General features: G+C 42.3%; 1 protein-coding gene across 1 annotated transcript in view; it reads left to right on the top strand.

Annotated features, from left to right (window-relative positions):
• LOC148022768 (uncharacterized) overlaps positions 1 to 15,024 on the top strand; it is a 61,687-nt gene extending 46,663 nt beyond the window's left edge. The window contains exons 6-9 of the mRNA XM_087695698.1: positions 13,638 to 13,773; positions 13,948 to 14,126; positions 14,220 to 14,480; positions 14,646 to 15,024. Of these exons, the coding sequence (XP_087551824.1) occupies positions 13,638 to 13,773; positions 13,948 to 14,126; positions 14,220 to 14,456 (552 nt within the window). The 3' untranslated portion in view covers positions 14,457 to 14,480; positions 14,646 to 15,024. The remainder of the gene's footprint in view (positions 1 to 13,637; positions 13,774 to 13,947; positions 14,127 to 14,219; positions 14,481 to 14,645) is intronic.
• Positions 15,025 to 22,266: the final 7,242 nt, after the last annotated feature.

Below are 22,266 nucleotides of genomic sequence, written 5' to 3'. Positions count from 1 at the left end.
AGGACCTCTACACCTTCAGTTCTGGGTGGTGCTCATGCACCTTTAGGGGAGGCTTATGTCAAAAGTGGATGTAGCAATGGAAGCATATATGTATGCTGAAATAGACTGTTGAATAGAAGACAAAGAGAAAAGAAGAACACTGCAAAAGAAGAGAACTCAAAAGAATGCTCGAGAAATGGAATCCATATACTAAGACATGAGACAATTGCGTACAACAGTGAGTCATTGGGCTGTGCGGGCACTGATAGTGGCTTCTCTCTCCACCAAGATATCAGGTGATGAATACAATGAGTGAGGAGGAGGAGCACAATATATAGGCAATAAATATGCCATAAAGAGTAGTTGGTGAGCATTAAATGCTAGTTGATTGGCATAAAATATCCTAAAATGCCACAAATAATGCACAATAAAATGCCTAAAATATCTAACACATGTCAACCTAGTTTGGCATGCGTAGACTCACACATGAGTTGACATATTTGCTAACACCATCTCTCAGATCATGGGTGATTTGATACAATATAATATACAATGATAATATTTCATAACAGTACATACAACAAGGATTGCCAAAGTAGAATCATGGATACCTAAGTAGTAGATGTGCAAGCCACCACCAAGGTGCCTCGGAGGGAACCTGATGTCAATGTCGATCGTACAAGCTCCCGAAAATAGAGAAACTCTTAATGCCTATCAACAATGTCTTGCAGTAGTATACAAGACTATCTTGTCAAAAATGCCTATGAACATATGTGATCATGGATTCCTTGCCTTTGGCCCAGACCGCCAAAGTGTCCCCTCATGTGAGCTCAGACTAGGAGCCATTCTTGCTTTGTGTCAAATACCAACCCATCATGAACTTCGATGTCAACCCCAGCTCTAAGATTTAAATCTGCTTGGTCAATGCGTTGGGGATGTCCCTCTTTGGAACATGTGCACTTGTATACCTTTATAGATGAGATTCACCAACCCCATCTCACCACCCTCTCACACACCCTTTTTGGCATCGGAGAGTCGTAAGGAATGACCGTATCACTTGTACTAGAAAGTAGAAGAAGGAGGGGCTGCCAAGCCCTTCCCTTGATCGGAAGATGAAGATCCCTTTTGCACCTTGGCCTTCGCTATGGCCAAAGGATCTAAATCCATGTTTGAGGAAGAGGATGACTTAGCACAAGAGTCTGGATCCCACTTATTTGTCTTCTCCTTATTCTTCCTTCAAACCACTAACTCTCTACAATCCTTTCGCAAGTGTCCCTTCTTACCACAGTGATAACATTTGGCCTTCGACTTCTTCTTTTTGTCACCTCTCTTTGAAGCTGCAAGAGCCTTACCAAAACTTGTATAATGAGATAGAAGCTTGCCCTGGAGACGCAAAGATGCCTTATGCTCAAGCACCATGGAGGACATATGGGCAAAGCACATAGGTGTCGAGGATGTCTATGCCCTCAAAGCATTGGCCACTTCATCAAACTTCAGGGGGAGCTTGTAGAGTACTGTCCCTACAAGGTGTGTGAACACACATTATCTATCCTTGTGTGTGAACTCACATTATTGTGTGTAAAAGTGCGTATTTAGGTGTGAATGCCTTTTACACCTTTTAGCATTAAACAAGGGTCAAAGGGTTAGCTCGAGAGCCTATCCTATATATTTAGGCCCTGTCACTTGTACTTTCACCTCATATATCTCACCTATCATTATCAATCTATTTCCTTCAGTTTCTATACTCGCAAGAGCTCTCTCGCTCTCTTACCTCCATGGAGTTCCATCTACCATAGCTTGCTGGATGCATACAAGCTCCGTACCCAACAGTGGTTGTTAAGAAGACTGCTGGGGTTTGTACCGAGGACACATAGAGTGTATGACCATGACAGAAACACAAAGACAAGGACACAGACACAGACACAGACACAGAGGGCAAAACTCAAACCTTAAACGCAAAACTCAAAACTCAAACACAAAAACTCAAACACAAATAGAAGAAGGGAGAGAGAGAACACAACTCTGAGGTGAATGAATGCTGTAAATGAATGTAAGAGTGTATAGTGTGCTCAAGGGCAGAGCAATGTTGGAGTGTGACGTCCACCGAAGACGGATCCCAAGTCTGTGACCACTAGTCGGAGTGTAGGAGTGCTGAATAGTGAATGGTAGCAAGCTGGTCACCAAAACGCGAGGCTGGAAACTGGTAAATGCATCAGTGCACCACCGATCGGGGGCTGGAAACTGTGCACAGTTTGCTGTAAACAGCAAGCTGAAACAGTGTCTGAGAGTGTCCGGGCCTGCAATGCTGAAAACGTAGGCTGGCTGACCCTGGAGATGATGGACAGCAGGCTGAACAGCAGTCTGGGACAGTTTGGAGCAGTCGCCAGCAGCTGAGAGTTGTCGCCTACAGCAATGGACAGGCTGAAGATGATGTGGCTGCAGTTGATGATGGCTGAACAGCACATGGAGGCGGGCTGCAGGCTGGAAACTGGGCTCCAACAACAGCAGAGGGTGTGTGGGCTGGTGTAACCTACAAACAAGGATGATTTCTGAATGGGAGTAGCCTGTCTATTTATAGATGTGGAAGGGCGCCCCAAAAATTAGGGTTTCCACTAAACTTTCTCGAACTGCTCCCCGTTTTAGGGTTTCCATTGAACTCTCTCAAACCACTCTCCGTTTTAGGGTGTTACTCTAAAAGAGCATTTTTAGTGTGATTTGGGGCTGTTTAAGAGGCTAATCAGCAAGTAATGCATATTTTAGCTCAACACCCCCTCTCAGGCCCAAAACTGAGCTGAAAGGTTAGGCCAGCCATGGTGATGTTTATGTATCCTAAGGCGTCCCACCCCAAAGTAGCCAAGGCATCGGACAAAGGGTGCACGTCGGCTGCCTAGTGACCTACCAAGACTACAGAGGCGATGGTTATCGTACCAAGGGAATCCAAGTAGTCACCTCAGAGAGGACAGGGCATCGGACAAAGGGTACACGTTGGTTGCCCAATGGCCTACCAAGTCCTACAAAGGCGGATGGAACCACATTGAACTTTGTGTGTTGTTTTTTTTTTTTTTTTGAATAAGTGTAGTAAATTTTATGGGATGCGGCCGATTGAGGAATAGTGACCCAGAAGACGGGAGTAGGGAGGGTACATCCAACACATCACAAAACAGTACAAGCTAACCCATCCACTCATGGTATCGATGACGAGGAAAAGTAGGTGATGAGGTATCCATGTGATGAAGAAGGATGGTGGTGTGGTAACAACAACCGCTGGTGGAAACAACTTAGGATCCGCTCAAGTGGTGCTCTGCACACTGAGATGCAAAGTATGCTACCAGTGAAGAATGCTTATGCAGCAGGTGCCACTTGGATAGTGTCTCTCATGGGAAAATTGTTCACTTGCCCAAGCACCCTAGTACAAAGATGATGAAATCATGCAATGCAAAGGGTAAGGTACAATAGGGGGGAGAAGCCAATGTTGAAGACAAAGTGTTGGAGCTTGTAGAATACCAAGAAGGGTAGGAACCCCCTCTCAACTTGGATGTAGATGCCGAAGAAGGAAGAGGAGCTTGATGTCGGTCTTCGTGTGGTGCCAAGAACCATAAGGAATGAAGAGGAGGAGGAAGCATCCCAGCTGGAAGAGCTAGGTAGAAGTCGCCGCCATGATAGTATCAAGAGAGATGCTGCACAATCCGCCTTGGAAGGGGAAGCCTCCATGCTGGTAGAAGAGCAAAACTCCAAGGATGATGAAACCATGAAGGATCGGCACGCATCCCAAGTCTTCAACCCAGGTAGGATTGGGCAAACTTGCATGTTAACCCTACACTGAAAACAAAACTTGCAAAGGAGATTAAAGTCTACAATCACAGAGGTCAGTAGTGAGATGCTCCAAAAAACAAAACAAAACAAAAATGAAAAGCTAACTGAAGGAACAAATACAAAGATGCAAATGCATATGTGTGTGTTAGTAAATGCAGTGGAAGACTTAAAATGTAGAGACAAAAATCCTATGGGCCTGACTCTAAGAGTGTGAAAAATGAATGCTAGATTGACCTAGGGTATCGGAAAGGACCTAGAGACATGCTAGTCTAAGAAGGTGGCCACCATCGCATATGCCCAGTAGCAGGGATCTGCCAAGGGAACACTTGACAAGGTGGGAAGGAAGGTGAGATAGATGCATGAAGTGCAACGGGATCAGTACCTGCAGACCAATCAGCCAATCCTTTAAGAGTAGAGAAGGATGGCCGCTGAGGCTATCCATGTGTCACATGTCCAGGGGTCATTGTGGGGGCTGGAGGAGCAGATGGGGCAGCAGCGGAAGGCGTAGCCCCACTGGACTGTGAAGTCGTAGCGGTCTGCTGAGGCTTTTTAGGTGGAAGCCCCCACTGGACTGTGAAGTCGTAGCGGTCTGCTGAGGCTTTTTAGGTGGAAGACCTTGGGCCTTGGAGCAACACTCCTCATTCACATGGCCTGCTCTCTGGCAGTGTGTGCAAAACCAGTTTTTCTTAGGGAGTTGCTGCCAGATAGGTCTTGATTCTTTGGTTCCATCGGAGGAAGAGGAGTCACCCTTTGATTGGCTTGCCTTCGCATCTAGTGAGTTCTAGCCACTGGTGGTTTTCCCTCCCGAATAAGAAACAACCAACCCCCTCTGCTCTGAATAAGGCTATGATGAGGATTTCTTGTAGACTTGATCATGCAGCCTTGCGTAACGCAAGAACTAGCACTCAAACTCGTAGAAGGTTGGCAATCGAGGTTGGGAGATGATGTGTTGAATGAAATTGAAGTATTTTGCAGGCAACTTATTCAAAAAGAATGTAACCTGATCATCATCTGACTTTGGAGAGCCAGTGGTGGCGAACTCGGCAAGTAACCGCCTATAGTCAGCCAGCTTGACTTTCAGATCATCCCCTTCCTTAAGAGAGAACTCTTGAAGCTCAAAGTCAAGATTGATGCATCGAGTACGATCACGAGCCGCATAGTGGTCGAGAAGGTGACTCCAACGCTCTGATGCGAGCGGGAAGTGCTGCAAATGAGAGTGAAACTCAGGATGCAATCCTTGCATCAGCTCAACATTGGCTGTAGCATTGCGGACTCTCCATTGACGGATGTAGTCAGGGTGAGCTAGTCGAGGGTCCGGCATAGGCTCTAGACCAATGACGAGGTTCCAAAGACCCTGAGACTCAAGCACTTGTTGCATGAAATTCGACCAAGTAGTGAAATTTGACCCGTTAAAACGTGTCTTATTCGTCAAGGCATTCTTGGCCGTTGCAATAGGAGTGGTAGTGCTCGGAGATGGATAGTGTGAAAAAATGTAGTGGGGGTAGGATGGGGGAGTGGAGTACACTTGGGAATGGGCCCCAGAGTGCCCACTAGGCATGCGGGTAGTGTGCAAGGTGGATCCATAGGTAGGGATGGGCTGACTAGCCATGGGCATGGTAGCCACATGAGGAACCCAAGGAGGTGGGATGGGAACACGGGGAGTAGAAGATGGGAATCCCTGCGTAGGTGTAACCCAAGGAGAGTGTGAAGATGCACCATAAGCTGAGATGGAAACTCTTGCATATGAGTGGTCATGGGAGATGTGAAGCTAGGGATAGTGAGAGGGATGCCCATCACAGTCAACCCAGGAGTGATGGGTGTGCTCATTTGCTGAAAGGTGAGAGGCACTGTGTTAAAGGGTGGCATTCCCCCTAACGAAGTACCATGGTGCAAAGAGGTAGAGAATGGGGTGGAGAAGGAAAAGGTGCTAGGAGCGGAGATGGTAGATCCAACCCCTAGGGTGTGTGATGCAGATGTGGAGTATAATCCAAGATTTTGGAAAGATGATGAGAGATGATCAAGGTGTGATATAGAAGAGGGTGGGATGGGAGGGAAGTGAGAAGTGTGTGTAATATGCTCAAATGAAACAGAAGCTGTAGATGTACCTGAATTTCGTCTACTTCGTGAGCCCCCTCTATTGAAGTTCACATACGCAAAGCCATTTGGATCTTGTACCTCAAAAGAAGAAACAGGCGAGGGTTTTGATTCATGCAACACAAAAGAATTGTACAAACTTGACATTGGACCTGGCGGAGATGAAGATGGATCGCCAGACGTTCCGAATGCCGTATGTCCTCCATGGTCGGAGAGGTGGCCAGCCTCACCAACCGGTCCGAATGTGGTAGCAAAACTGGTAGGAGGGGTGTAAACATCACCGTACTTGTTGCGATAGTACTCCTCAAAGTCCTCCTCTGTCATGTTAGTGAAATTTGGTGAAGGTGGAGTGTCGTCCTCCCCACCGAGTCCATAATGCCATCTCAGGGCCTCCAATGATGGAGAAGCCTAATAAGACATCATAGGAATTGGAGAAGAAGGTGTTTAGGACATTGTGATTTGGTTATGAGTTGTATTGTGTGCCTTGCACAAAGAATAGCTCTCAACAATACCCGCAGGATACTCTTTACAAGAGCACCAGCTTTGATACCATGTTAAGAAGACTGCTAGGGTTTGCACTGAGGACACACAGAGTGTACGACCACGACAGAAACACAAAGACACAGACACAGACACAAAGGGCAAAACTCAAACCCTAAACGCAAAACTCAAAACTCAAACACAAAAACTCAAACACAAACAGAAGAAGGGAGAGAGAGAACACAACTCTGAAGTGAATGAATGCTGTAAATGAATGTAAGAGTGTACAGTGTGCTCAAGGGCAGAGCAATGCCGGAGTGTGACGTCCACCGAAGACGGATCCCAAGTTTGTGACCACCAGTCGGAGTGTAGGAGTGCTGAATAGTGAATGGCAGCAGGCTGATCACCAAAACGCAGCAGTCTGGAGGCTGGAAACTGGTAAACACAGCAGTGTACAACCGATCGGGGGCTGGAAATTGTGCATAGTCTGCTGTAAATAGCAGGCTGAAACAGTGTCTGAGAGTGTCCGGGCCTGCAATGCTGAAAACGCAGGCTGGCTGACCTTGGAGATGATGGACAGCAGGCTGAACAGCAGTCTGGGACAGTTTGGAGCAGTCCCCAGCAGCTGAGAGTTGTCGCCTACAGCAATGGACAGGCTGAAGATGATGCGGCTGCAGTCGATGATGGCTGGACAGCAGATGGAGGTGGGCTGTAGACTGGAAACTGGGCGCCAACAGTAGCAGAGGGTGTGTGGGCTGGTGTAACCTGCAAACAAGGATGATTGCTGAATGGGGGCAGCCTGTCTATTTACAGATGTGGAAGGGCGCCCCAAAAATTAGGGTTTTCACTAAACTTTCTCGAACCGCTCCCCGTTTTAGGGTTTCCATTGAACTCTCTCGAACCGCTCCCCGTTTTAGGATTTTACTCTAAAAGAGCATTTTTAGTGTGTTTTGGGGCTGTTTAAGAGGCTAATCAGCAAGTAATGCATATTTTAGCTCAACAGTGGTATCAAAGCAATCTCCAATGCTGCCATGTGCAGGTGTGCCCGAACTATGACACCCATGCTACCTTAGTAGCTCAGCCCTACGTTACTTGGTAGCTCTTGTCCAAGAGCTAGCTCTGGCACCCATGCTACCCTAGTAGCTCAACCTTATGTTACTTGCTAGCTCTTGTCCAAGACCTAACTTGCTACATACCAAGTCTAGGACTACTGCACATTAATGCAAAAGAGGAAGAAGAAGAACAAGAAGAAGTGTTGTGCTTTCTGTCTATGCGCTTGCCCTATAGCCTATCCTCCACGACAAACTTGTTGTCTGTTTGACTTGCACCATCAGCTTGTCTAATTGCATCAATGAAGCCCACCATTTTCTCACTTGTGCATTGTCACGTTAGATTTGACACCATTGCTTCCAACAAGTCGCCCCATGTTGCTTATCAGGAACCTATTGTGAAAACTTGTTGACCTGTCCCGCTTGGCTTGTCCCATTGCATTGACAGTTACATATCGTAATCCATGTGTTGCCTCCATGTGTAATCACCAAAGATAAGGCTTAAATTAAAATCGCTTTCATTTTAAACCTTAATTACTTGAAATGTTAAACTTTTCATCAAAGGACAGTTCACATGCAATTTGGGAATTTCAATTTTGGTTGAAATTTCTTCATCAAACTTTGGGGATTTTCATGTTTGAGCGCGTAGCCATCAAATGGGAGCTTCCATCAACATGTCAAAGATCACCGGAGTGCTTGCCTTCAACATTAGCAGAAAAATGACCCACCAAGCATCCAATGCTTGGTGATGCCATTGCAAGCGATCAACATTCATTGCAATGTCCTCAGCATCAACATCAAGGGGAAATATTAATCCAATTTTTTTTTTTTTTTTACAAAGATTATCACAAATTTAGTTAAAACTTAGGTGATTGGAATTAGACACTAGCCATGTGCACACATGTGCTAAGACCTTTCCGTCATTAAATAATTGTGTGGGGTTATCTGTCTGGATTTTAATTCAAACGAGTTGTATTTCTTTTTATTTCCTTTCCTTCCGATTCACTAAGGAGTTATATTTTAGGGGAGACTCTAACCACTTTGCGCATGACCTTTGAGTTGATCTTGAAAGCTCTACCCATGTATTTGGCCTCTACTCATGTGCCTAGTGTCCCTGAGCCACATTGGCTTTTGATCAGCCTCTAAGCCATGCACATGTACCTTTGAACCATGCCTTACATGTGGTTCTTGAGCTTGTCAGTAGACCATATCATGACCTACCTCATGTTTTATCTCTCTTAGTTATGTATCTCCTATTCAGAATCATTGTATGGGATTAGACACTGGCTTTGCGAGGTAAGACGTTGAGAGAGAGAGAGAGAGAGAGAACTCTTGCGAGTATACAAATTGGAAGAAATAGATTTATAATTATATGTGAGATATGTGTGATGAAAGTACAAGTGATAGGGCTTGAATGTATAAGCTAGGCCGTGTAGCTAAACCTTTGACCCTTATTTAATGCTAAGGGTGTAAAAGGCGTTTACACTTAAAGATGCACTTCTACACACAATAATGTGTGTTCACACACAAGGATAAATAAATCTAACAAACCCCCTTACGAAAATAGATTGCATGGCTACAAGATACAAGATGGCTCTAGGTCATGGTGTGTAAAAACTCAGATATCATAGTCAAGGTACAAAGGAACCAGAGTGACTAAAGAGGGGCAGAAGTATTAAGACAGAGAGTGCGAGGATTGAGACACGCAATGCTTTCTCACAGCAAAGAGACAGAGAAAGAGAGTGCAAAGTAGAGAGGAGAGTGAGCACGACGTTCTTGGGTACAACGACGAGTGTACCTCTTTAGGTTTTTAGATCGATATATATATGAAAGTACAAATGTGCTAAGGGTGTGTTCACACCCATGCACATATAAAAGGCACGATGGCCCTTTATTCCCAACAACCTTCCACCTAAAGGCAATGTGTCTTAAGGGGAGAAAAGAATCAGCTAAGTCTAATTATCAGTCTGATTCTCAACCAATATCAAGAATTTTTTAAACTTATCAAGCACTTCATCCTTGCTACGAATAGGATAAACCTATATCTTCCGTGTAGCATCATCGACAAAGGTGACAAAGTATTTCTTTCCCCCTAAAGATAACCCTAGCATCTGACATGCATTGGAATGTACTAACTCTAGAGGAGAAGATTTTAGCGAAACAAACTTTTTATGAGACGTCTGTGCATGTTTACCATAAACACAATGATCACAATGCTCAAAATCAGCATAACGAAGACAAGGCAAGTAACCCAAACGAGAGAGCACTTTCATTCCAGTTTGACTCATGTGTCCCAACCGGCCATGCCACAAAGAAACACTTGGCTGCTCGGTCACGGCAACAACATGATCACTCACACTAGATACATGGAGAGGATACAAGGTATCACTTTTATAACCTCTAGCAATCACTCTAGATCCCTTACAGATCTTCCATTTCCCATCACCAAAGGTGGCATGAAATCCATCATCATCTAGCTACCCTGTGCTAATCAAGCTTTTCTTGAGCTGAGGTACATGTTGTACATGCTGAAGTGTGAAGATAGAACCATGTTGAAATTGCAGCTACACACTGCCAATACTTGCAATGTCACATGTATAGTTGTTCCCAAGATAGACAACACCATATCAACCCCCTGTATAGTCAGAGAACCACTCACGATGAGGGGTGACATGAAAGGAAGCATCTGAATCTAGAATCCAAGTATGCATGTCATCATTCGTATCTACAAGTAAAGCGTGTGTACTAAAATGTGAAGATACAAAGAGTACGTCATTCCCACTATCACTGTCATGAATGACTACATTCACCTCTTCAATTTTGACACTGCTCTTCTTAGGCTGACTCTCTTTCTTCTCTTACTTGCTATCATTCGTCTTTTTGCCCTTTTCTTTTTCTTTCTTCCATTTGTAGCAGTCACGTTTAAAGTGACCCTTCTTAACACAATGATGGCATTCAACATTCTTACCACGTGATTTATTGCATCCATTGCTATCAAATTTGCCTTTCTGTTGTGATTTGCCCCTAGTATGCAAAGCACTGGAAGACTTACAGGATGCATTGTTCTGCCGATTCATTTCTTCCATGAGTAGAGCACTCTCTACATCAACATACAAAAGGATCACATTAGAATTGCTCATAGCAGTCCTGAATGTATCCCAACTCTCTGGCAGAGTGCAAAGCAAGAACGTAGCCTTAAATTCCTCATCAATCATGAACTTCAAGGCAACCAGCTGGCTGAAAATGGAGTTAAACTTACTTAAGTGAGTAGACATTGCTGTACCCTCTTTCATACGCAAATCCATAAGCTTTTTCAACCAATAAACTTTGCTTGTTGCGGCACTCTTGTGTGCATACAGTTTTTCCAGTTGAGTCCAAATAGCATAGGCAAAATCCAAACCTTCAATGTTAAACAGCAAGGCATCAGAAATCGGTAGCTCAATGGTTGAGCGTGCAAGCTCATTTAACTCATCCCAATCTTCCTGTTCCATATCTACAGGCTTTGTCCCTTTGGTCTTAATCGGCTTTGCTTGCTTCTTCTGCAACAGGATATTATAGCGCCAGGCTGCAAAGTTATGTGCTCCTTCAAGCTTCTTAATGTGCATGAGATTACTACTACCACTGCTGCTAGCCATGATTTTCAGCCCAAATGCGACCAAAAAATTCAGCAAATGCGGGCCCAAACTATCACACAAGTAACCAAGGTACAAACAAGTACCAACCAACAATAAATGACCACGTAAAGGCAGAAATTTCAGACCCGCAAATAAATTTTCAGAAGCACTAAACCTTGTGCTACAGCACTCCACAACTGATTACAGCTGTTCCAAGGACAAATACATCACATTACATGAGAAGTCCCAAATTTTAGCTGCAATTTGTTTTGTAATGCACCCATGGCACAAAATTTGACACGCACGGTCAAAAGCCCCAAAATTTTTCGTGCTCAAGCATCCCCAAAATTTTTTGTGCTCAAAGCATCAACCATACATCTGCACCGTCTTTGACATGCATAGAACAAGCCAATTTTGCCAAAATAGAGCAGTTTCAGTAAAACCCCCTAATTTTTCCAAGTGCTAGATGTCCAAATTGCACGGGATTAAGTTGCATGTACATAAAATGACCAAATAGCGCACAAATTTCACCCAAACAGCAAAAGCCCCAAATTGCACGGGGTCCAATGTGCATCAATGTCGAGAAATTGGATAGATTTCAGCCCAATTCTTGTATATACATGAAAAGCCCCAAATGTCGGAGGCGAAATGTCACAAATTCCTGCAATTTTTGAGACAAATATCACTGTTGTGTCTTGCTCGCATCAAATCTGGACAAATCCCCAAATTTCTCGGGTCCGTGTGCACAAAATTCAGTGAAATTGAAAAAATTTCACTAAAATGTGAAAAGCCCCAAAACTCTCGGGCAAATGTGCACCGATTTTGCAATTTATGAGTCAGATTGTCCAGTTTTGCAATAAAGTTCCCAAATCCGGAAAAGCCCCAATTTTTCCAGACCAAATTTGCATAGATTTGGAAATTGTGCTTCCACGCGCGAACGCTGTTGGAAAAAATTTTGATTAAAAAAAAAAAAGAGACTTGGGGTTCGTTGACCTGCCTGTCGGCGCCTATAGGTTGTTGCTTGGTCGCTTGCCCGTCACCAGCCCGTCGCGTGCCAGTCGTGCAACCTGTTAGTTGCGTGGCCTCCGCCTGCCTGCTTCGTTGCTCCCGCTGGACACTGGTCACAGGTCTGGTCGCCTGCAGAAACTGGTCGTCACGTCCTGCCTGTCACGATTGCTACCCCGTCATGCACAGCTGCTGCCATCGCCTGCTCGCATGATGTCTGCAGCCCGTGACCTGCCGACTGCTGCCCGCTTGCGACTCCTGCTCGCTTGAGACACCTGCAACTCTGCTCGCTAGTCTGACTACCTCTCCTAAGTTGTCTTGAGATGCGTGCACTCCTTGCCAGCTCTGATACCAGTTTGTTAAGACAGAGGGCGCGAGGATCGAGACACAGAATGCTTTCTCACAGCAGAGAGATAGAGTAGAGAGGAGAGTGAGCATGACGTTCTTGGGTACAATGACGAGTGTACCTCTTTAGGTTTTTAGATAGATATATATATGAAAGTACAAATGTGCTAAGGGTGTGTTCACATCCGTGCACATATAAAAGGCACGATGGCCCTTTATTCCCAACAAGAAGAAATTGTAATGTGCCAAGCAAGCAAATCCTATCTAGGGAGAATCTCTCTCTCTCTCTCTCTCTCTCTCTCTCTCTCTCTCTCTCTCCATGGAGTTTCATCCACCATAGCCTGCTGGACGCACGCGAGGGCCTTACCCAACAGCTCTCTAACTTCTTTTGCCTACCCACCCTATCCCCCTCCTTATACTTACTACCCTCCTTACCCTCAAACACCTCATAGTTCTTCCTCCTCATCAGCCAAGCATGCAATCCTTAATAACACTCGTTTTAATGGGTTTGACTGTACCACTTGTGGATTGTCTAGCACAAAAGAGCACATTGGGTGTATCTTTTGGAGGTGCACAATCTAAGTAACAAATTCCTTGGTGAGGAATATCTTTCAAAATGTGTGGTTGGTGCTGCTTTGGCATGTGGCATGTGCATCTCTATGACCTTTCTGGCAGGTCACCCTAGGACTCTCAATGTTCGTCGGTAGTGGAAAGAACTCCTTGCAGTAGGTGATGGTGTCTTATTCTTTTTCAAAAAAAGGATTGGATGGTGTAAGTTTAAGTGCACTCATGCACCGAAACAAAACCGGTTTAGAACATATCGCTCACTGAGGTACTAATGCTGAAAATACAGATTTATCTTCCTCACTTTTCTGCATGAGACTGTACTCTATCATAGGTGCATTTTTGTAAAGCATGAATGGCGAAATGGGGATCATGCAGGTACAAATTGAAAAATTCATTCTTATGTTGTTGAAGATGTCTATCAGTAATGATCAAACCATGCGATTGTTCCTTCCACAACAATAACATTCAGTCTTTTGTAATTGTAGTCAGAATTGAGCTTCAACTTTACATATTTCTTTGCAGTTTTGGAACCAGTTGTGTTGGTGATTGCCACTATTATAGTGTCATCTCTTTTATGTTCCACCTCTTTTGGAAGATGAAAATCAGACTTTACCCTGTTTCCACTAAGTAGTCATGGAAACTTACTGGACAATTACTTTCTTTACTCTCATTACTTGTAAAATGGTCATAGGTGCGGTACATTGGTGTCTCCAACGAGACTTCCTTTGGTGTGATGGAATTTGTACACTTCGCAAAAACAATGGGGCTCCCTAAAATTATCAGCATCCAGAACAGCTACAGTCTCCTTGTACGGTGCCAGTTTGAAGGTACAATTCATGTCACAAATTTCAGTCGGCAATATGAAACACTGGGGCAACTTTAGTTGTATATTGGCTTGAGCGAATGTTTTGATTTATGTACTGTCAACTGGTTTATTTTTAAACGTTTGAAGTGGAAAATTCTTATTGACATATTGACTTGCCTATATCATCTGGTTGCAGTCAATCTGGTTGAGGTATGTGATCCTCGACACAGCAATTTGGGCCTTCTGGCATACTCTCCTCTAGCTGGAGGGGTACTTAGTGGGAAGTACCTTGATGTTAATACTGCTGCAGCCAAGAAAGGGCGATTAAACCTTTTTCCAGGTTACATGGATCGATATTTGAAGTCTTTAGCAAGGGTAAGTACTTTCCTTTCTGTTTGTTGAATGCCTCATCTGGAGGAAAGCAGTCAATCCCTTCCTTAAATATGGGTTATGTGAAATATGCCACAGGAAGCTGTGCAGAAGTATGCAGAATTGGCTCACAAACATGGGCTTACTCCAGCACAGCTTGCACTGGGTTTTGTAAGGGATCAGCCCTTTGTAACAAGCTCAATTATTGGTGCTACTACCATGGAGCAACTCAAAGAAAATCTATCTGCATTCACAATGGAAAGGCCACTCTCTCCGGAATTGGTATCTGGGATAGGGGAAATTTTCAGTAAATACAGAGATCCAACGCTAATATAACCAACAAAAGAAGTGCTTATCCAGGTTTGTAATGATTCCCCAAGAGCTCTCATCAGGCCCATACGCTGTGCACTTGACTCTGCTCCGTCTACTCTTTTCAGGGGTAACAAAGCAGTAAGACTTCATTCAGTTCTGAACTTATGCAAAGGTTTTGGAACTCACATAGGTCAATGGCTATTCTTTATGCAGGATAGTCCTTCCACATTTTGAGCAAACCTGGTTTAATGAGCATCCACAGGCAAAATGAATAAAAATACAGTCTAGCTGAAGCAGCATATTCATTTTTGATTCTGTATGAAGATTGTTGCAACAGGATTTGTTCCAGGAGCCCATTTCAGCTGGATGAAGAGTCGTCACATCTGTTTCGAGGATGTGAAAATACCACTAATGAACTTCCTCATTAGTACCCTAAATTCTTTAGTTCAGCAATTCCATGGGTGGAGGGTGATGTATTTGTCCCATGGATATGTTGATATTTTGCTAAACTCGGAATGAGCAAGTAACTATGATTCATAATTTTTCAGTTTAAAGCTAATTATGTTGAAATTTTCAGCATATTCTTTTGGTCCGAAGCAAATTTTCTGTTCTCTGAGTAGCTTGGATAGCTTACATGGTGCTTAATTTTCTGTTCTCTGGGTGGCTTATCAAGTGGTTAATTTGATCCTATTTCAGCTGCTAATTGTATAAGGTAAATATAGTATGAAAGGTCAAGGAAAGGGAGGCACTGATGCCAATTGTGTAAGGTTAATATAATATGAAAGGTCAAGGAAAAGGAGGCACTGATGATTTGATAGGTCTTGTTGATTATGTTGTAAAGGTAATGGATAAGTACAAGATGGCTCAAAGTACTGCCACAATGGCACTGTTAAGTTTACAAGTGAAATGGTTGAGCAGTTTTGCTTGTGTTTTGTTGAAAAAAAATTTGGGTTTTTCAAAAGCTACGGGAATTTCAAGGCTTGAGTGTGGGTTAGGTTATCTTGGCCCCCAAAATGTATGAGAGCTTTACCAGAGAGTTACAGAGAGGTTCTTTTGGCGTGTTTGTTTTGACCTTACTAGAGAGTCATAGAGAGGTATTTGCATCTTTGGTTTCGTGAATAATCTGACGATCCAATAGTTCCAAAGCCCAAAATCCAATGATCGTACAGAGAATCGTTGTCAGCCCATGCCTGCAATCGTGCAAGAGGGCTATGGGTAGGCCTCAAGGCCCCCTTGTCATGCTGTCATCTGTGGGAGTTTCCAGAGGTGGGACTGTAAAGCGTGCTAGGATTTGCAATGGAGACGATAGTGTGTACGACACACTAGCAGTGAGCTAACCCGAAACTCACAATCTGCCCCAAAGCACTCACAGGGCTTTCTTTGTTGGCAGCAGAATTATATGCCCAAAAATTCCCTATAAAAAGCACGTGGAGATTTTGTCACTCTTATGGTTCTTCCAATTGATCATTCTTCTCTTGTCACCAAGCCACTCATGCCGTTCTATTCTTACTAGCATTGGCTATTGTTCTTCCCTAGAGGTTTCCTCTTTAATGGAGTTTCACATTCTTGGACCATAGCCCTTCCAGTCTTAGCTAATGATCTCTAACGACTCTCCCATTAGGACTCTTTTTAGGTATAAGATGGGGTGTTGAGCCACCAATATCAAGGCCTCATGCATTATGTCTAATTTTGCTCCTTAAAGACGACGTGCATAGTAGGACAATGCCCAAAAAATTTTCCCCCATATATTAGGACGTGTTATGGGAATCTTGTATATATCTCAATTCTTCCAAGTGATCACTCCTCTCTTTACAAGGCCCACTCTCCTTTGGTTGCATGGTAGATATAGTCTTTTATTGGAGTTTCTGCCATTACCTTAGAGCTATTGTTCGCATAGCTGGATTTGTTCATTGTTGAAGGCTACCACCCCACACTCGTTGGTAGGTTGCCATTGAGCCCATAAGAGTAGCTAACTTCTTGGACTTTCAGCTTTTGCCTACTTTGGGGGTTGTCATCGAATCTACTACTAGTCGCCATCTCTTTTATAGTGGTTATTTGCATTTTTATTGTTTTTCCTCCTATTGGTCATTTCTAACACAATTATCCAAGCTAATAAGGATGTGCTATATATTTGTGTCTCAATGTTACTCTTCCTTGAGATAAATTCTTCATCAATATCAACTATGGAGGACTATGTTTCACTCCCTTCACTATTTTCCACATCCATTAGGTTTCTAACATCTCCACAGCGCATATTCCTTTCACAATTGTTGCCACGCTTCATTAGCTAGGATAATGCAATCATCTAGAGACACTTTGTCATCATTGACTCCTTGGCTCACCCTTTACTCTTGAACATCGAGGCATGGAGGCCTGAAGCCATTATATCATCATTTGATTTCATTGAGCATCCTTTTATTTTGTGTGTTTTTGAGTTCATTCATTGGTAGCATTTGTAGTCTAATCCAATGAATGTTTTGCATCCTCACACGTGGGAAAAGGAGTCTAATCCAAGTTGTCTTGCATGTAGTCTTAATATGTTTTCTTTGATCACACGGTTCAGCTTTTGATTGGCAAAGCTCAAGTGTAGGGAAATCCAAGTTGTAATCATAGGGGTGTAATCTATCAATATATAAACTTACAAATTCATTCATGTACCATGTGAGCATACTAGCAATTTCTATCACCCTCTATTGCTAATTGTTTAGATGAAGTTGGTGCTAGCCACAAGTATCTAACTTGAGGCAGCTCCCACCTTTGATGGATGCTCCTATCCTTTTACATAGAGTCGTATTTTTCTTAAATAATATTTCAATGCTCTAGTGTTGCATATGGTTCTATATAAGAAAGTCACTACTTGGGCAAGGCCTCAATCACCATAGGCGTCGTTGCCTCCATCCCTACTCTGATGATTGTGGAATCGAGCTTTTTGCTCTCACACACACACACACACACACACACACACACACACACACACACACACACACACACACAAATGTCCTATCCTCGTGGGGCTAGAGAGGGAGCATTTACTAGCCACCCACTTGCTCATTCTAAGTGGCACCACCTGGATTCTATGGAATTTATGGGCTTGGTTGGTTAGGTTGCTTTTGGGTTTACCTCGTAGGAGAAGTGCATGGCATGATAAGTAAGGATCAACTTGAAGGTTTCTATCTCACCAAGACATCTAATATGAATGTAGTATTGAGCTAAGAGAGATCACTTATGGGGTTTGATTAGGCTAGCATTGCACTTGGTTTAATGAGAGTGAGAAATGAGGGGGAGTAGAACATCAATCCCTTTGCTTATAAGGCTTAATCTTACCCTGCCCCTTTAAAAGGGTGCTAAGTCAATTCTACAATATAGACCCTTTGCTAGGCAATGCATTGGCTCTATTAACTTGGTTTCTAGTTGAGAAGCACCTACTGACTTGTTGGGTCTAGCCTTCTGTGGTGGACACTTTCGTCCGATAAGTAGTCCATCCACTTTCCATGCACAGACCCAAGTCATTCTTTATTTTTCTAATTAGTTCTAGAACTTTTAGTTGGGATATGTAAAAGGAATTTCAATAATTGCATCTATTAGCACAATTTTAGTTCACATAACTTGGGTATGGATATACAAATAATAATATTAGCCCTTTGCAAATAGTCTTTTATTCCAAGCAAAGGAAATATACTTTATTTGACCTTGAGGTCATCATGACCCTTAACTGATTTGAACTTGCCCATGATTAGGCAAATCCACCACCCCTATATCTAGCTTGAGGGTCCTTTGGACTTTTGGAGTTCAGTGGGTTCCTAGGGTACCTATCCCTTATTTGATATCATGGTTGTTATCCCCATAGCCTTGCTAGTCACCACGATTCTTAGGAAATAAGTTATGATTGTGAAGAGACCTCTCCTTGTGGGGCCGGTCCTAGTGCTTGTGATGATAATCGGTTCTTGGTGGGGGAACCTAGCAAGAGACTTGGGGCTAGCCATTCTTGTCCCCATGTGCCATCTATATGGAATTTTTTGATCAATATCTCTTGTTGAAAAGTAAGTCCACACCGAAAAATATGACTTGACTTGTATATCCTTTCACTAAGAAAAGCAAAAATATTTTCAAGGGAAACAATCCTTTCACAATTAAGTTTTTCAAGTTACTTCACTTATTACACAAAAACAATATTACTTAAGGCACTTGATGCTTGCAATTACATAAATAAGTTAGCTAATCTTTGTGGTTTCCATAATGAACATTAGGACATCCCTTTGGTTCGCCATGAGTATCATTTGGGTTGTTTGTAGTTCACTTAGTACACTTTTCTTTCCTTAGGAAGAGGGTTTGCTTCTTGAGAGAAACTTAAAGTACACATGTAATTTGGAAAAGAAATAACCCAATAGAGCTATTAGTCCTCATTGACTTTGACAAGCAAGTTGGGGTTTGCATAAGGGTTGACTCCAATAAGTTTGCGTCACCAAGCTTATTGAAAAAAGAAGAGAGCATACTAACTTATGTTTCTACTATTTAGCTAGTGGAAGTAGTACTCTTTTTCTAATCCCTTTTTATATTTGTGAATCCTTGTAGCTGTAGAGACAGATTTCACAGTTGTGACATTTCATGTAGACATACAACAACATTGTTAGCTTAATTAACGAGATAGCAGGGAATCTAGAAACACAAAATCCTCTACCCAATAATTTTGTGTGTGTGTGAATTATCATTAATCCAATCAAACTTCTTTAATGTCTTTCAATTTATAGTCACTACGAGAATCGGATGTGGACTAAAAGTTTCAAGTAGAAGGGGGTGTCACGCTCTTCATAAACACAACTTGCTCCACTCCAATTGCATATCTCTTTTGTGCCATCTTGCCTAAAGCTTTCTTGTAACAAGCTCTCATGTATCTAAAGCTTGTATGATCTTGGAAGCTCTTGATTTCTCAAGACTATGGGTAGCTTAAACTCTTGTAAGGTCCTTAGCTTGAGAAGGGAATATTCGTTGGCTTCTCATTAGTCTAAATACTTCCCCATGTGGTTGAATTTAATATTACTCAAAGAAAAAGTATGAAGATAGTGCATGCTACTTTTAAAGGTTTAGGTAGAGGAGATTCAAGGATTATGGGTTGGAATAGAGCTAATTTCTAGCTAATATGATGGCTATAAACGTAGGCAAAATAGGGAATTAATTAGCCCAAAAGAGGGGCTGCTTGCTTGCCTTTTCTACAAAAAAGGGTTATTATCAAGAGCAATGAGGGTAAAGTTTGGGTAGTGTTTATGTAGGAAATTGAGCTATAGGGAATGGTTTCTTAAGATAGGCCTACTCTGATTATGAATATACAACCATGGGAATCTGTCCTTGGCTATGTAGGTTGAGCTAGGACATATTTGTAGCCCTCTCTCTGAGTCTAGAGCTTGTTTAGAGTGAGTGGACTATTGTAATATCATCTTTTCAATAAATGTGTTATGAATAATATTATTACTACTATTTACTTAGCTTATCTCTTTATTCCTTACTCCTTACGTTATTCCCCTTTCTCACCAAGGCTTTTGTCATGACTATTTGGAATATTTGATCTTTATTTATGACTTATAATAAAAATGAAAAGGAATTGCCTAATGTACATGGATAATATTTGGAACTTTTGAAGTGTATTATTAAAAAATTTGGGTACATTACATCCTCTACCCTTGAGAGGAGTCGATATAGAAATTTGGGGTGATCTTTACATAGGGTATCCTCATCTGTAGTGTTCTCTTCTAGGAAGCCCTTCCATTATACAAGATGTAAGGATCCTCTACTTGGTGTTGAGGATCCTATTAGGTTGCATCTTGATTAGCCCTTGCTCGGGCATTACAATCAAGTACATGATGAGGGTTTGGTACACATGCATTGAAGAACTAAAGTGGAATAAATTGTGAACCTTGAGATGATGTGGGAGTTTCAAAGTTGTAAGCATACTCCCTAGCCACATAAGGATCTTGTAGGGACTATAGTATCTTGGGCTAAGCCTCCTCCATTTCCCCAGTGATAGAGAACTTTTCTTAGGCCGAACTTGTACGAAGACCATATCTCCTTCCTTGAAAATTCACTCAAATATCTTTGGATTTGCATATGCCTTCTGGTGATCTTAGGCAATATTGATATCATGTCGGATTGCCTTAACTTGTTCTTCCATATCTTTCAACATTCTCTTGGATGCTTCTATCTCGAGTGTAAGATATGAGAAATTAAGAGCTGATGTGCAATCTTGACCATAGAGCACTTGTGAGGGGGTCACTAGAGATAAGAATTTAGTCCATTGTTTTAGTTCTCTATGACAATAGACTCTAGGTATATCTTCAAACACTTGCTTTACTCTCTTAGTTTGGCTATCAATTTGAGGGCGGTATGTTATGCTAAGGCATAGTTGAGTTTTGATGGCTTGAAAGAGATTGGTCCAAAAACCATGAGGTGAATATAGTATCCTTGTCATTTTCTTCACAAAGAGCATGGCAATATCTAAGGCTTCGAATGTTATTTTCATTGGGAAGATGTGGGGAAATTTTGTAAGCATGTATACTATGTCGAATATAGAGCCATAGCCCCCTTGAACAATGGGAAGTCCCAGTACAAAATCCATGCTACTAAATTCCCACTTCATTTGAGGGATATCTACTCACAATGATGCCATGACTATCTGTTGTGACATTCCTCGTCTTTGGTGCAAGCTAAGCATGCTACCTTTGATAAAGAGTGCTATGGGATTGGCATTCCACTAGGAGGGGGGATAATGTTGTCGTAAAATGAAAAGGTGGCAGAATGATAGACCAAATTAGCAAAGGTAGACAGAGCGCAGAAGGGGGGGGACTTCCCCTTCTTCTTCTCATTTTCTCTCATGGATTGGGTGCTTACAGATCAGATCAGGAGCAATATATTAGAGAAGGAAGATTGAGTACCATTGCACAAATCGTAGAGCCACCATCAAGCCTTTACTTTGTAGCATTGAGGAGATGGTAAGGTGGTGAGTTCATTACACCCTCATCAATTCATTCCTTCTTACTTCGCGTGGTTTGGGAGAAGGATGGATAGACTGATAAGTATGGAGGATGTGTAGGCTATGTGAGAGGTAGACATTGCCAGATGAAGGGCTTGAAACAATAAGCATTCCATCAAGTTTAGCAATCAAGCTTGCAAAACTTCAATAATTAACCAATTGATTAGCTACAAGGATGAAGTTATTGTGATCTCTTGTCTCAAAAACCAAAAGGCTTGCGAGAGATGTGATTCCTTTGTAATTGTTCTTTTTTTAGATTTGAGCTTAACTGATCCAGCTTCTTAGGATCAAGCAGCAAGTCCTCAGATCTTCAACACTATCCATTCTTCATGGATAGGTTGTGCTCTCTATAATGTTTTGAGTGCTTGATCATAGAGCCAAAAATGGCTTTAAAAAGGCACTTGTAAGGAAATGATTAAGTTGCTAATTAGTTGAGATTTTGGAAGAATGAAACCACCAAATTTGGTTGCTCAAATATGATTAATAAGATAATATTTAGTTTATTGAAGGGGTTAGCCATTGATTGCCCTCATTTTCTAATTTATGTCAAGGTCACCTTTTTGACCGTTTTTTATCTTGAAACTTGAGAGATTTTGTATTTTCAAGATATTTGCACCAAAATCACATTCATTTTCTCCCACATCTTCTTTTTCACACACCATTCTCTTTTGCCATTCTCTTCTTTGCGCTTACTTTCTTATCACTATAAGATTCATTGTGGTTGATTTGCTAAAATGTTTAGCAATACCTCTTCAAATAACACTGATGCAAGCACATGCAAGTACAAACTTACTATTCAACTAGATTTGATTT

The sequence above is a fragment of the Lygodium microphyllum genome, chromosome 16 (genome assembly GCF_053477565.2).
Source record: "Lygodium microphyllum isolate KBCC chromosome 16, Lygodium_microphyllum_v1.1.10, whole genome shotgun sequence".
NCBI classification, from domain to species: Eukaryota; Viridiplantae; Streptophyta; class Polypodiopsida; order Schizaeales; family Lygodiaceae; genus Lygodium; species Lygodium microphyllum.
The sequence above is the reverse complement of the archived record's forward strand: the minus strand, read 5'-3'. Positions and strand labels throughout refer to the sequence as shown.